Source organism: Leucoraja erinacea, chromosome 2, assembly GCF_028641065.1.
Source record: "Leucoraja erinacea ecotype New England chromosome 2, Leri_hhj_1, whole genome shotgun sequence".
Taxonomy (NCBI): Eukaryota; Metazoa; Chordata; class Chondrichthyes; order Rajiformes; family Rajidae; genus Leucoraja; species Leucoraja erinaceus.
Genome location: NC_073378.1, coordinates 53487843 through 53503014, shown reverse-complemented (window position 1 = coordinate 53503014; position 15172 = coordinate 53487843). Strand labels below are relative to the sequence as shown.

General features: G+C 41.5%; 1 protein-coding gene across 5 annotated transcripts in view; it reads left to right on the top strand.

Moving 5' to 3' along the window:
* Nucleotides 1-15172, top strand: part of tpk1 (thiamin pyrophosphokinase 1) — a 349575-nt gene that overhangs the window by 40981 nt on the left and 293422 nt on the right. For 4 of the 5 annotated variants that reach the window (XM_055656935.1, XM_055656952.1, XM_055656943.1 and 1 more), the window contains one exon: nucleotides 14599-14859. The exons of the other annotated variant lie outside the window; for it this stretch is intronic. In XM_055656935.1, the coding sequence (XP_055512910.1) occupies nucleotides 14808-14859 (52 nt within the window). In that variant the 5' untranslated portion in view covers nucleotides 14599-14807. The remainder of the gene's footprint in view (nucleotides 1-14598; nucleotides 14860-15172) is intronic. 5 annotated transcript variants of the gene reach the window in all.

The following is a 15172-nucleotide window of genomic DNA, read 5'->3' as shown; positions in this document are numbered from 1 at the left end:
TGTCAATATTTCTTCATCATTCCTGGGTCTAGTCCAGTAACACTTTTTGCAATAACAATGTGGGATACTTCCACCTGAAAGACAGGGGTTTGAGATGGTCATAGAGTCATACAGCGTGGAAACAGGCCCTTCGGCCCAACTTGCCCACACTGGCTAACATGTCCCGGCTACTCTTGTCCCACCTGCTTGCGTTTGGCCGATATCACTCCAAACCTGTCCTGTCCATGTACCTGGTTAACTGTTTCTTAAACGCTGGGATAGTCCCTGCCTCGAACACCTCTGACAGCTCGTTTCATGCATCCACCACCCTTTGTGTGAAAAAGTTACTTCAGATTCCTATTAAATCATTTCCCCTTCACCTTGAACCTATGTCCTCTGGTCCTCGATTCACCTACTCTGGGCAAGAGACTCTGTGCGTCTACCTGATCTATTCCTCTTACGATTTTATACACCTCTATAAGATCATCCCCCATCCTCCTGTGCTCCAAGCAATAGAGTCCCAGCCAACTCAGCTTCTCCATATAGCTCAGATCCTCTGGTCCTGGCAACATCCTCGTAAATATTCTCTGTACCTTTTCCAGCTTGACATCATCTTTCCTATAACATGGTGCCCAGAACTGAACACAATACTCTAAATGCGGCCTCACCAACGCCTTATACAACTGCAACATGACCTCACAACTGCTATACTCAATACTCTGACTAATGAAGGCCAATGTGCTAGAAGCCTTTTAGACCACCCGATCGACTGGCGACTCCACCTTCAAGGAAACATGCACCTGCACTCCTAGATCCCTCTGCTGTACAACACTACCCAGAGCCATACCTTTCACTGTGTAGATCCTGCCCATGTTAAGAGCCTATGCCATTTTTACAACCTAATTCACAACCTTTTTTATTCGTGGACATTTTTCATCAGGCTAGAAAAACGCCCCCGACCTACTTGATGCCACGAGTACCTACGACATGCATCACAACCTACCTAGGACCTACCTACGACCTCGTGACGACCATGCTGCAAGTATAAGTCAAGGGCAAACTCGGCAGAGGTCGTGAATTAGGTCGTGAAAGTGGGACAGGCCCTTTAGGCTTCCCAAAATGAAACACTTCACATTTCTCTGTATTAAATTACATCAGCCCACCTGGCCAACTGATCAAGATCCTGCTGCAATTTTTCACAACCATCGCCACTATGGGCAAAAACAACTACTTTTGTATCATCTGCAAACTTGCTAATATTTCCATGTATGTTCTCATCCAATGGTAGTTCACCACCGTCTCCCCATGGAGGGAACTAGGTGTTTCTGTGCATAAATCACACAAACGCAGCTGCAGCAAGTTTTTAAGAAGGCAAGTGACAGATTGACCTTGCTGTAAGGGGGGTTGGAGCTTAGAAATAGAGAATGTAGTTACTAGTGCACAGCTGATATATTGTGCACAGTTTTGGCCCTCTTATGTAGTGAAGGATATATTTGCATTGGAGACAAAAAGAAATGCGTCAGACTAATTCATGGGTTATATCACGAACTGCTAAAGACATTGGGTCTGTATTCTTTAGAATTTAGTAGAACAAGGAATGTTTTTTTTGAAACATATAGGATCTAAGGGGACACAACATGGCAGACTTTGAGAGGTTGCCACTGGCAGGAGTGTGCCAAGCAAGGGGACATTGATGCAGGATAACAAGACGGGTATTTAAAAAATTCCATGCATTGGAACCTCTTTGGAATTCTCTATCTTAGAGGGTTACGGAGGTTGGATTATTGTAGGTACTTAGAGTAGATGTACTTATTTTTACTAAGGGAACAATCTGTGCATGCACGGTTTAATTTTTTTTTTAAAAGCCGAGTGACTGCCTACCCTGAGTAATTACTCACGGCACGTGCCTTATCACAAAAGGTCCCAGTGATTTAACATTCCTCTATCACTACCTCTGTCATCCAGGGTCAAGTCAATTTTGGATCCAATGTACCAAGTCACTGTGGATCCCATGTCCCTGGATCGGCCAAGGGACTTTGTTGGAAGTTTTATTAAAATCCATTCATACAACACCCACTGCACTACCCTCACCAATCATCGTTGCCATCTCCTCAAGTTTAATTTTAGTTTGGAGATACAGCATGGAAACGGGTCCATCGAGCCCGCACCAACCAACAATCGAATATACACTAGTTCCATGTTATCCTAGTTACACACCCTACACCCTACGGGCAATTTACAGAAGCCAATTAAACTACAAACCAGAACGTCTTTGGGATGCGGGATGAAACTAGAGCACCTGGAGAAAACCCATGTGATCACAGTGAAACGTACAAACTTTGTACGGACAGCATCCATAGTCAGGATTGAACCCGGGTCTTTGGCGCTGTAAAACAACAACTCTACCTCTGTGCTACTGTATCTAAAGCTCAAGATCATAAGGCATAACAGGGCTCTCGCTTAACATTTTTACCTTGTTGCCAGCTGGGCAACCTTGGCAGCTTTTTAGGTTGCCAAATGACAATTTAGGTGGTTATTTAAGATGGCTTGCATGAGTCATGCTCGGACGAAGTGCGTAGTTACCAGTTGGAATTATGCTCAATGAAGCATTCACATATTATTTCTGCTTCAAATAAAGTCACAAACTAACATATTCACCAATCAAGGCATGATATATACCACACTGACATGCAGCAAAATTATAATACAGTATCTCAACTCTTTTTACACATTGCTATTAATGCAATTTTTATTATTTCTTTCCACTTCCAAACAAAAATGTGGTTGGATTATTCAGCGTATGATCAACCTGTGTCAATAAATCCTGGACCTTGATAACAAATATGCTTAACCATGCTCACTACAGATTGATGCAAGAATGTTTTCTGTGAAGGACTGAAAATTATCATGACATGGCCATAGCATGGGTCGTTATTGCTATTGGTACAGAAACACTCTCGCTTCCCACATAATTCATCCACAACAAAATATACAGGTTGCAAGGAATTTTCTAAAGGCATTTTATGATAATAGCTGTTAAAACTGACTATATCCATCTGACAGGTTAAACATTACACTAACAAGAGATTAGCCAAAGGATATAAATGCAGCAAATGTTCTTTTGGTAATATATTCAAAGGTGTCAAGACGCCGCATTACCGGACATTCAGATTAGATGTATGTGTTGTGAACAGCAATGAAGATACCCAGTTTGTAAGCAACAATTTTAAAAAAGAATTTCCATCATTGTCACTTCAGAATTAACGTTAGAATTTCAACTGAAATATCTCCTGACCAAATTTGTGATGTATATGACTGACTGTAGAAGTAAAACCTGGTTAAATCCAACGTATAGTTGTGAATGTTGCTCATCAGATAACTACAGTACTGATACTCCATATTAAGAGCATTGATTTGCCATTAAAATAAATTCTGTAATAACGTGTCAACGGGTAGCAGTGACAATCAAACACTGCGGTTTTAATGGTTCACGTGTTCACAAATTAATTAATCCATCTTTATGGATTAAAACAAATAATAACATTGGGAATTAAAACATATTTGATTGCATTCCGTTATCAAACATAGTCAATGTTAGCTCTGAAAACATTTCCAGCACAATAGGGTCGGGATGGGGGGGGGAGGTATGAATCAGTGCAGGATGGATAGATGGTGGGGGGGGGGTTGAAAAAAGCAATCGGTGCGGATTGGATGGATTGAGGCAGGGGAATTAGTGCGTGTTGGTTGGAGTAGGTAAAATTGTGAGGGGAGATCGCGGGGGATGACAGTGGGGTTGAATGGGGGGATCTGTGCAGGATGGATGGGGGGGAGCAGTGCAGGATGAAGGGGTGGATGGGAAGGGGGGTCAGTACAGGATGAATTGGGGGACCAGTGTAGGATTGATGGGGAGTGGCAGGAGAATCAATGCGAGGTGGATAGGGAGATCAGTGCAGGATGAATAGATGTGGGAGTAGATGAGGAGGGGAGCACTGGGGATGTCAGTGAGGACTGAATAGAGGCAGTGATGGGGATCAGTGCGGGATGGAGAGGAGGGGTCTCAGGATAAGGTGAGTGGAGGGGGGCGTACAAGAGCGAGAGAGAGGGAGAGAGAGAGAGGAAGGGGCAGAGGGGCCCTCTGAGAGAAGACACCCAGCAACTGGTGATGCCCATGAATCGCAGACTTCAAGCAGTCATTGCATGCAAAGGATATGCAACATAATACTAAACATGGCTACTTTCATTTACATTACATTGCAGTGTCCCAAATATTCCTTGTGCCCTGAAATGAGGGGACTATGTATAAACACTGCTGTAATTTGTACATGTTGAAATCAAAATCTGTAAAAATGGCCGTTTTTAATATTTGACAATGTGCACTTTAACCACCTTGTGGAGTACAGAGGCAAACAAACATTATGGAGGGCACTGTATCAGCCTAAATTGGCAAGATTATCCCTGGTGTTTTTTTAACAAAGGAACAGAATTTACTATTCTCCAGTCCACAGTGGCTCGAGAGGATACAAATGTGTGTGTCAAAGTTCCAGTGATTTATTCTTTTGACTCCCTCAATAGCCTGAGATAGATCCATCAGGCCGTGGAAGATCACTCACCGTAATGTTCTCAAAATACCCATCACCCCATCTTTAGAATTTAGAGATACAGCGCGAAAACTGGCCCTTCAGCCCACCGAGTCCTCGGCGACCAGCAATCACCCTGTACACTAACACCATCCTGCACACTAGGGACAATTAATTTACAGTTACACAAGTCAAGTAACCTACAAACTTGCATGTCCTTCGAATATGGGTGGAAACCGAGCACCCTGAGAAACCCACGTGGTCACAGGGGGAACGTACAAACACCATACAGACAGCATCCGTAGTCAGGATCAAACCTGGGTCTCTAGCATTGGAAGACAGCAACTCTACCACTGCACTACTTAAGAAACTACTGCCCGTTTCTTCATATCAACGTACCTAGAATATCAATATACCCCTGATCTCTCCTTCATCCGTGTCCTTCCAGCTGAAAGCCAATGCAAAGTGCTCATTTGGTTCCTTTCCCATTTCCTCTGGCTCCAGGCATAAAGTCCCTCCTTTGTCCTTGAGTTGCCCTATGCTTTACCTAGCTACCCTCTTGTTTTCAATGTATATATAAAATGCTGTGGGACTTTCCTTCATCCTACTCAGCTTCTTCTTCTTTTCGTGTCCATCTTTTTACAAATGTTGACCTCGTTGTCATCGTCCGTCCTGAAAAGGACGCAAGCTTCCGGTGCCAATCAGTGGAAACCATCACTTGTTGCAATAGATGATGGTGGTAGCAGAATTAGCTCAGGATACTTCCAGTTTCCAGTCCCTGGACGTGGACGCTTCTGCTATTGAGCCATCCTACTTAGCAAGAACACTTTTACCTCTCTTGATTCGCTGTTTAAGTTCTTTCCTGTTTCATTTATATTCCTAAAGGGCCCTGTCAGATTTCAGTTTCCTAAACCTTATACAGGTAGTAGCAATGTTACAAAATTTTGAGATTTAAAAAATCAAGTCTGTAATTTATCCCATCAGATAAAGCATAAAAATAAGTTTAATTTGACACTAATTCACTTTCATATCTTCAGTATTAAAAAGGTTATGGCCATTTTCATACTCAGAAATTAGCATCTTGTTCCCTATTGCTTTTCCATTGACTTACCTCAAAAGCTGTGATCGAGGACAGTCAAAAGCCCATAACTTTCTTAAAAATTAAGAGCTGAAAGAAATGTTCAGTTATTGTAGATTGAAGCATTCGGAAACAAATATGAAACAATCTTACTTAGATGACTTGAAATTAAAGCATATAATTAGTTAGTTACCTAATTGTAGCTAATTAGAAAATGCAATTACTAGATCTAAACATCTATCAATTTCTTAAGAATAGATTAACATTTTTAAATAGCCTAAGTGTCCAAATAACATTCACACAAGAATTCACAATATAACATAATTTTAAATCTCATTGTCATATATTTATAGGCCAAATGGAAGGAATTTAGTGTTTAATACCTGCAAATTAATGGCCATTTAAATCATCTTGCGAGTGGGTTTTTCTGGAACGCGATCATTTGGAACGTTCCGGTGCGGTGAATTTAAACCCCATGTCGACCGGAAATATACTGCCGGTTCGTATGGGGATAAAATCACCGTTTCACAACGTAAAATGTGATTTAAAGGCATCTTAAGGAGCACTTTTATACATAAAATAAACGGCTTTCCTTTACCTGTCCCATACGTGAAATCCGTCCCCGTTGTTGGTGTTGACGGCTTTAGAAGCTGATTTTAAAATTACTCCTGCGCTGATTGTCAGGCGATTAAAGAAAAACATACACAGAATGGCCGTCGGAACAATTCTTTAGCAAAAGCTTGCACTCCAACAAAATATAATCCAGGACAAGTTAGGTGAAAACCGCGTTTTAACCCCCCCCCCCCCCCCCCCCCTCAAAGGCGCCAAAATCGCGCACATGGCCAGTGGCAGAACTGCAGCGCCGCTGAAGGTAAGTATTGTAGCGTACCTACTTATAGAGTGTTGTCAGGAAAAATCTTATTTATTTATTTATTTTTAAAAATTTTATTAGAAGTTAATACAGCACAAAACAGTACAGTGGAACCTAATTTTAGGTGCCAACTATGTAATACCGTAATCAATTCTATGTACAACCTCTAGTTTTATGTTATGAGAAGGAAGTAAGCAAGACAAGAAAAAGAAAACAATAGAAAGAGGAAAAAGTGGAAAAATAGATGGTAGAGAGTAGAAAAATGTGAAGTGTGTATATAAAAAATAAAAAAGGAAAAGAGAAAGTGGAAAGTAGAAATAGAAGAGAAGGCCCCTTAAAAGAGAAATTTTCAAATCTGTATTCGGAGATGTAGATCTATCTGAACTGAGCGTCATGAACTGAAATCAGCAATCTTTACGGTACCGCTGCATCACATGATTCCAAAAAGTCGATGAAAGGAGACCAACTCCTTAAGAATTGGTGATATTTATCTATTAGTCGGAGTCTCATTTCTTCAAGGCGTGCTATGTCCATCATATTCGCAATCCACATTTTAACAGTTGGTATGGTTGTATTTTTCCAAAATTTAAGTATCAATTTCTTTCCAATTATTAACCCATAATTAAAAAAAACATTTTGATCTTTATTTAAATTGGTATCTTCTCCTATTATTCCAAATATAATCCATTCCGTTTTGGGTTCTATTCTTGACTTGAAAAGCTTTGTAAATATATCAAATATATCACTCCAAAATTTATTCAACTTTGTACATCCTACAAATGAATGTTATATTAGCATTTTGAAACAAACATTTATCGCATCTGGGAGAGACGTTTGGATAAAATTTATTCAACCTTTCAAGGATATTCACCATCTACTGGTGCGCTTCCCTAATTCACCCATTTACAGGTGCACTCCCCTAATTCACCCATTTACAGGTGCACTCCCCTGATTCACCCATTTAAAGGTGCACTCCCCTAATTCACCCATTTACAGGTGCACTCCCCTAATTCACCCATTTACAGGTGCACTCCCCTAATTCACCCATTTACAGGTGCACTCCCCTAATTCACCCATTTACAGGTGCACTCCCCTAATTCACCCATTTACAGGTGCGCTCCCTTAATTCACCCATTAACAGGTGCGCTTCCCTAATTCAACCATTTACTGGTGCGCTCCCCTAATTCATTGCTACATTTTAACCCCTGATATTTGGGCGCCCGGTACAGGGGGGTCTCGCTGTCCGTCTGTTCCATTCGCGGGTCCAGACAGTGGGTAGTCGACAGACTTGTTTCCACAGAGGCCCAGGGAGCCGTTGGTGAGAGGGGAGGAGTACCTGCGCTGTAAGTATAAAATACACCGCGGGGCTTGTTTCCACAGAGGCCCAGGGAGCCGTTGGTGAGAGGGGAGGAGTACCTGCGCTGTAAGTATAAAATACACCGCGGGGCTTGTTTCCACAGAGGCCCAGGGAGCCGTTGGTGAGAGGGGAGGAGTACCTGCGCTGGAACCTGCGACCAAATCGCCAACGTTCCAGAGCAGGAGTCTGGGGGAAGCCTCTGATTGGTTCAGAGGAAGCCTCTGATTGGTTTACATTTTTACATTTTTGCCTTTAGGCTAAGGATTCTGGGAGTAAAGGATTCTGGGAGTTAAGGGTACACTATTTATTAGTAAAGGTTAACGGATAAAGTTTTTGTGTTTTTTAATATTTAATATAGTTAAATTGGGAGTAGGATATGTCGGTGGAGATTGGCCCCGTGGTTTGCTCAGCCTGCAACATGTGGGAGATCAGGGATATGGTCGGTGTCCCTGGTGACTACGTTTGCAGGAAGTGTGTCCAGCTGCAGCTCCTGACAGACCGCATTGAACGATTGGAGCTGCGGTTGGATTCATACTGGAGCATCCACGACGCTGAGAAAGTCGTGGACAGCACCTACAGTGAGTTGGTCACACCGCAGGTAAAAGGTAAGAGGGCAGAAAGGGAACGGGTGGCCAATAGTCAGCAAAGCAGCAGGCAGGTAGTGCAGGAGTCCCCTGCGGTCATCTCCCTCCTAAACAGGTATACCATTTTGGAAACTGTTGAGGGAGATTGCTCATCAGGGGAAGGTAGCAGCAGCCAAGTTCATGGCACCATGGGTGGCTCTGCGGCACATGAGGGGGGGGGGGGAAGAGTGGAAGGGCAATAGTAATAGGGGATTCAATTGTCAGGGGAATAGATAGGCGTTTCTGCGGCCGCAAAAGAGAACTCCAGGATGGTATGTTGCCTCCCTGGTGCAAGGGTCAGGGATGTCACTGAACGGCTGCAGAACATTCTGGAGGGGGAGGGTGAACAGCCAGTTGTCGTGGTGCATATTGGCACCAACGATATAGGTAAAAAAAGGGATGAGGTCCTACAGGATGAATTTAGGGAGCTAGGAGATAAGCTTAAAAGTAGGACCTCAAAGGTAATAATCTCTGGATTACTACCAGTACCACGGGCCAGTCAGAGCAGAAATAGGAGGATATTGCAGATGAATACGTGGCTTGAAAAATGGTGCAAGGGGGAGGGATTCAAATTTTTAGGGCATTGGAACCAGTTCTGGGGGAGGTGGGACCAGTACAAACAGGACGGTCTGCACCTGGGCTGGAATGGAACCAATGTCCTTGGGGGAGTGTTTGCTAGTGCTGTCGGGGAGGATTTAAACTAATGTGGCAGGGGGATGGGTACAAGAGCAGAGGGGCAGGGGGGTGTAAAATGAAGGTAGAAGCAATAGGTAGCAAGGTGAAAAGTAAAAGTGGCAGGCAGCCAAAACCAGGGCAAAAATCAAAAAGGGCCACTTTTCAACATAATTGTATAAGGGGTAAGAGCGTTGTAAAAACAAGCCTGAAGGCTTTGTGTCTCAATGCAAGGAGTATTCGTAATAAGGTGGATGAGTTGAACGTGCAGATAGCCATTAATGATTATGATATAGTTGGGATCACGGAGACATGGCTCCAGGGTGACCAAGGCTGGGAGCTGAACATCCAGGGATATTCAATATTCAGGAGGGATAGAGAGAAAGGAAAAGGAGGTGGGGTAGTGTTGCTGGTTAGAGAGGAGATTAACGCAATGGAAAGGAAGGACATTAGTTTGGAGGATGTGGAATCGGTATGGGTAGAGCTGCGAAACAATAAGGGGCAGAAAACGCTGGTGGGTGTTGTGTACAGGCCACCTAATAGTAGTAGTGAAGTTGGAGATGGTATCAAACAGGAAATTAGAAATGCTTGTGACAAAGGCAAAGCAGTTATAATGGGTGACTTCAATCTACATATAGATTGGGTGAATCAAATTGGCAGGGGTGCTGAGGAAGAGGATTTCTTGGAATGTATGCGGGATAGTTATCTAAATCAACATGTAGAGGAACCAACGAGAGAGCTGGCTATTTTAGACTGGGTATTGAGTAATGAGGAAGGGTTAGTTAGTAATCTTGTTGTGCGTGGCCCCCTTGGGCAAGAGTGACCATAATATGGTTGAGTTCTTCATTAGGATGGAGAGTGACATTGTTAATTCAGAAACAATGGTTTTGAACTTAAAGAAAGGTAACTTTGAGGGTATGAGACGTGAATTGGCCAAGATTGACTGGCAATTAATTCTAAAAGGGTTGACGGTGGATATGCAATGGAAGGCATTTAAAGACTGCATGGATGAACTACAAAAATTGTTCATCCCAGTTTGGCAAAAGAATAAATCAGGGAAGGTAGTACATCCATGGATAACAAGGGAAATCAGGGATAGTATCAAAGCAAAGGATGATGCGTACAAACTAGCCAGAAAAAGCAGCATACCGGAGAACTGGGAGAAATTCAGAGACCAGCAGAGGAGGACGAAGGGCTTAATTAGGAAAGGAAAAATGGATTATGAAAGAAAACTAGCAGGGAACATAAAAACTGACTGCAAAAGTTTTTATAGATATGTGAAAAGAAAGAGATTAGTTAAAACAAATGTAGGTCCCTTGCAGTCAGAAACAGGTGAGTTGATCATGGGGAACCAGGATATGGCGGACCAATTGAATAACTACTTTGGTTCCGTCTTCACTAAGGAAGACATAAATGATCTGCCGGAAATAGCAGGGGCCCGCGGGTCAAAGGAGGTGGAGGAATTGAGTGAAATCCAGGTTAGTCGGGAAGAGGTGTTGGGTAAATTGAATGGATTAAAGGCCGATAAATCCCCAGGGCCAGATAGGCTGCATCCCAGAGTACTTAAGGAAGTAGCTCCAGAAATAGTGGATGCATTAGTAATAATCTTTCAAAACTCTTTAGATTCTGGAGTAGTTCCAGAGGATTGGCGGGTAGCAAACGTAACCCCACTTTTTAAGAAGGGAGGGAGAGAGAAAACGGGGAATTACAGACCAGTTAGTCTAACATCGGTAGTGGGGAAAATGCTAGAGTCAGTTATTAAAGATGGGATAGCAGCACATTTGGAAAGTGGTGAAATCATTGGACAAAGTCAGCATGGATTTACGAAAGGTAAATCATGTCTGACGAATCTTATAGAATTTTTCGAGGATGTAACTAGTAGCGTGGATAGGGGAGAACCAGTGGATGTGGTGTATCTGGACTTCCAGAAGGCTTTCGACAAGGTCCCACATAAGAGATTAGTATACAAACTTAAAGCGCATGGCATTGGGGGTTCAGTATTAATGTGGATAGAGAACTGGCTGGCAAACAGGAAGCAAAGAGTAGGAGTAAACGGGTCCTTTTCACAATGGCAGGCAGTGACTAGGGGGGTACTAGTGGGGTACCGCAAGGCTCAGTACTGGGACCCCAGCTATTTACAATATATATTAATGATCTGGCTGAGGGAATTGAAGGCAATATCTCCAAGTTTGCGGATGACACTAAGCTGGGGGGCAGTGTTAGGTGTGAGGAGGATGCTAGGAGACTGCAAGGTGACTTGGATAGGCTGGGTGAGTGGGCAAATGTTTGGCAGATGCAGTATAATGTGGATAAATGTGAGGTTATCCATTTTGGTGGCAAAAACGGGAAAGCAGATTATTATCTAAATGGTGGCCGATTGGGAAAGGGGGAGATACAGCGAGACCTGGGTGTCATGGTACACCAGTCATTGAAGGTAGGCATGCAGGTGCAGCAGGCAGTAAAGAAAGCAAATGGTATGTTGGCTTTCATAGCAAGAGGATTTGAGTATAGGAGCAGGGAGGTTCTACTGCAGTTGTACAGGGTCTTGGTGAGACCACACCTGGAGTATTGCGTGCAGTTTTGGTCTCCAAATCTGAGGAAGGACATTATTACCATAGAGGGAGTGCAGAGAAGGTTCACCAGACTGATTCCTGGGATGTCAGGACTGTCTTATGAAGAAAGACTGGATAGACTTGGTTTATACTCTCTAGAATTTAGGAGATTGAGAGGGGATCTTATAGAAACTTACAAAATTCTTAAGGGGTTGGACAGGCTACATGCAGGAAGATTGTTCCCGATGTTGGGGAAGTCCAGGACAAGGGGTCACAGCTTAAGGATAAGGGGGAAATCCTTTAGAACCGAGATGAGGAGAACTTTTTTTCACACAGAGAGTGGTGAATCTCTGGAACTCTCTGCCACAGAGGGTAGTTGAGGCCAGTTCATTGGCTATATTTAAGAGGGAGTTAGATGTGGCCCTTGTGGCCAAGGGGATCAGAGGGTATGGAGAGAAGGCAGGTACGGGATACTGAGTTGGATGATCAGCCATGATCATATTGAATGGCGGTGCAGGCTCGAAGGGCCGAATGGCCTACTCCTGCACCTAATTTCTATGTTTCTATGTTTCTATGATACTTTTATTTGTTTCCAAATTCTTATTATATTGTGAATAATTGGGTTCTTCTTATATATTATACTATTCAATTTTATCGGTGAGAGCAGGATCGTTCCTATATCGTGCGGATAGCACTCCACTTTCTTCATTCTTATCCACTCCAACTGCTGAGTGGAACTATCCAGGCAGTACATTATGTTCTTAATATGCACTGCCCAGTAGTAATACATAAAGTTAGGTAATGATAAACCCCCAACTTCTTTAGATTTGCACAAATGCTTTCGTTGAATTCTATGTGTTCTGTAGTCCCATATAAAATTAGTGATAGTGGAATCTAGTTTTTTGAAAAAATATTTTGGAATATATATTGGGATCGCTTGAAACAAATATATTAATTGTGGTAAGAAAGTCATTTTTATAGCGTTAATTCTACCTATCAATGTGAGCGTTTTCCAAAATTTAATCGTATCATTCAGTTTATTTAATAGTGGTATAAAATTGGCACTAAATAATGATTTGTGTCTTCTCGTAATTTGAATACCCAGATACTTGAATTTTTCTGTTGCAATTTTGAAGGTGAATTTTAGTAACTGTCTCGAATCCTGTGGTTTTAAAGACATAATTTCGCTTTTATTCCAATTTATTCTATATCCTGAAAAAGAGCCGAATTCCTCAATTAGTGTTAATAAGGTGGGTATACTCGTTTGTGTATTAGTAATATATAAAAGGATATCATCAGCATATAATGAAATTTTATTCTTTGAGTCCTTGCTGTTATATCCGTGAATATTCGGGTGATTTCTAATCCTTTCGGCCAACGGTTCTATCATAAGGGCAAATAGCAATGGTGATAAGGCACACCCTTGCCTATTACCCCCTGATAAGTAAAATTTTGGAGATAGCGTATTGTTAGTTAATATTCTTGCCGTAGGTCTATCATAAAGTAGTTTAATCCATCTAATAAAATTCTCTCCCGTATTAAATTTTTGGAGTACCTTGTATAAATACTGCCATTCTACTTGATCAAATGCCTTCTCTGCATCCAACGTGACAACTAAAATATCTTCATTGTCCTCATTATGAGAGTACATTATATTAAAAAGCCTTCTCAAATTATTAAATGATTGTCTTTTGGGTATAAATCCCGTTTGATCCGTATTTATTAAATTGTTAATATAATTATTTAGCCTTCTAGCTAGAATCTTTGCTAAAATTTTCTGATCCGTATTTAGAAGTGAAATAGCTCTATAAGAACCCGGTTCATCTAAATCTTTATCTTTTTTTGGTATAAGCGTTATTGTATTTTTCAGCATAAGCCTGCATATATAAATTGAATAATCTTGGTACGATTGCCTCCTGAAATCTTTTATAAAATTCATTACTAAAACCGTCTGGTCCTGGGGTCTTCCCATTTTTCAGTGAGTTTATTATTTGTTTTATTTCTTCACTAGTAATCCGTGCTCCTAATTGCTCTTGTTCTAAACTATCCAATTTTGGGAGCTTGCAATTATCTAAAAAATTTGTAATTTTACTTACATCTGTCTTTATTTTTGATGTATATAAATTATGATAAAATTGGGCAAACCTCTTATTAATATCCTTAGGCAATGTTAGAAACTCACCCTTATCCGATTTAAATTTAGTAATAGTTTTTTCCTTTTCTCGTTGCTTCAGTTTCCCTTCAGGAAAAATCTTAGTTATAAATTCAAATATACAAGTTTAGAGACAATAGAGATGAAAGTTAAGATTATTTATATATTACCATATGGTGACGCAGCTGGTGGAGCTGATGCCTCCCAGCACCAGGAGACTCGGGTATGACCCTGACCGTGTATGCTGTCTGAGGAGTTTGTATGTTCTCTCTTTGACCGCGTGGGTTTCCACCAGGTGCTCCAGTTTCCACCCTCATCCCAAAGACATGCGGGTTTGTTGGTTAATTGTCTTCTATAAAATTATTCCTAATGTATAGACAGTTGGGTGATCAATGGTCGATGTTGACTCGGTGGGCCAAAGGGCATGTCCGCATGCCTGTAAATTGCCACTAGTGTGTAGGGAACGGATGAGAAGGTGGGAAAACATTAATCTTGTGCGAACTGGTGGTCAGCGTAGATGCGATAATAACTAAAAGATAAACATAAAATGGGTTTGGCAAAATATATTCATTTGATAATACACGTTGCTGTAAGTTTGTTTCTGAAGTCCTGATTTATGCATAATCCTGTATATTCACTGATCGGGCATGAATTCAATGCCGTTAATTGTTAATTAGTTTAGACATTTGAACGTTGTTCAGTATGGTTGACACTATTTAATTTTTGTTTCGTTTCAGAGTAATTGAGGGAGAACAAAATCCTATTCGTGTAGGAAGGAACTACAGATGCCGTTTTAAACCGAAGATAAACACAAAAAGCTGGAGTAACTCAGCGGGTCAGGCAGCATCTCTGGAAAAAAAGGAATAAGTGACATTTTGGGGCGAGACCCTTCTTCAGACCCTTCTTCAAACCATATACTGACCTTATTCAGACAGATCCTATACTGATGGCTACCGCAGATGATATGTTCATTCCTCTGGAGTGTTTTCTTCCTGCAGGTACTTTTATTTATTTTCAAACAATACATTTTATATTTTCTGGCACTACTTGTCATTCATTTGACGTTTACACTTGAATGGAGTAGACAAAATCTTTAAGAAGGGTCTTGACCCGAAACGTCGCCTATTTCCTTCGCTCCATAGATGCTGCCTCACCCGCTGAGTTTCTCCAGCATTTTTGTTTACACTTAAATGCATCGTTTAAGATAACATGGGCATTTTGTCTCGAGAAAAGAATATTAAATCTTTATACTAAAGTGGATCTGTGTTGTGATATGCTCACAATGATAACTGTAATGTAATCAAGGTTATT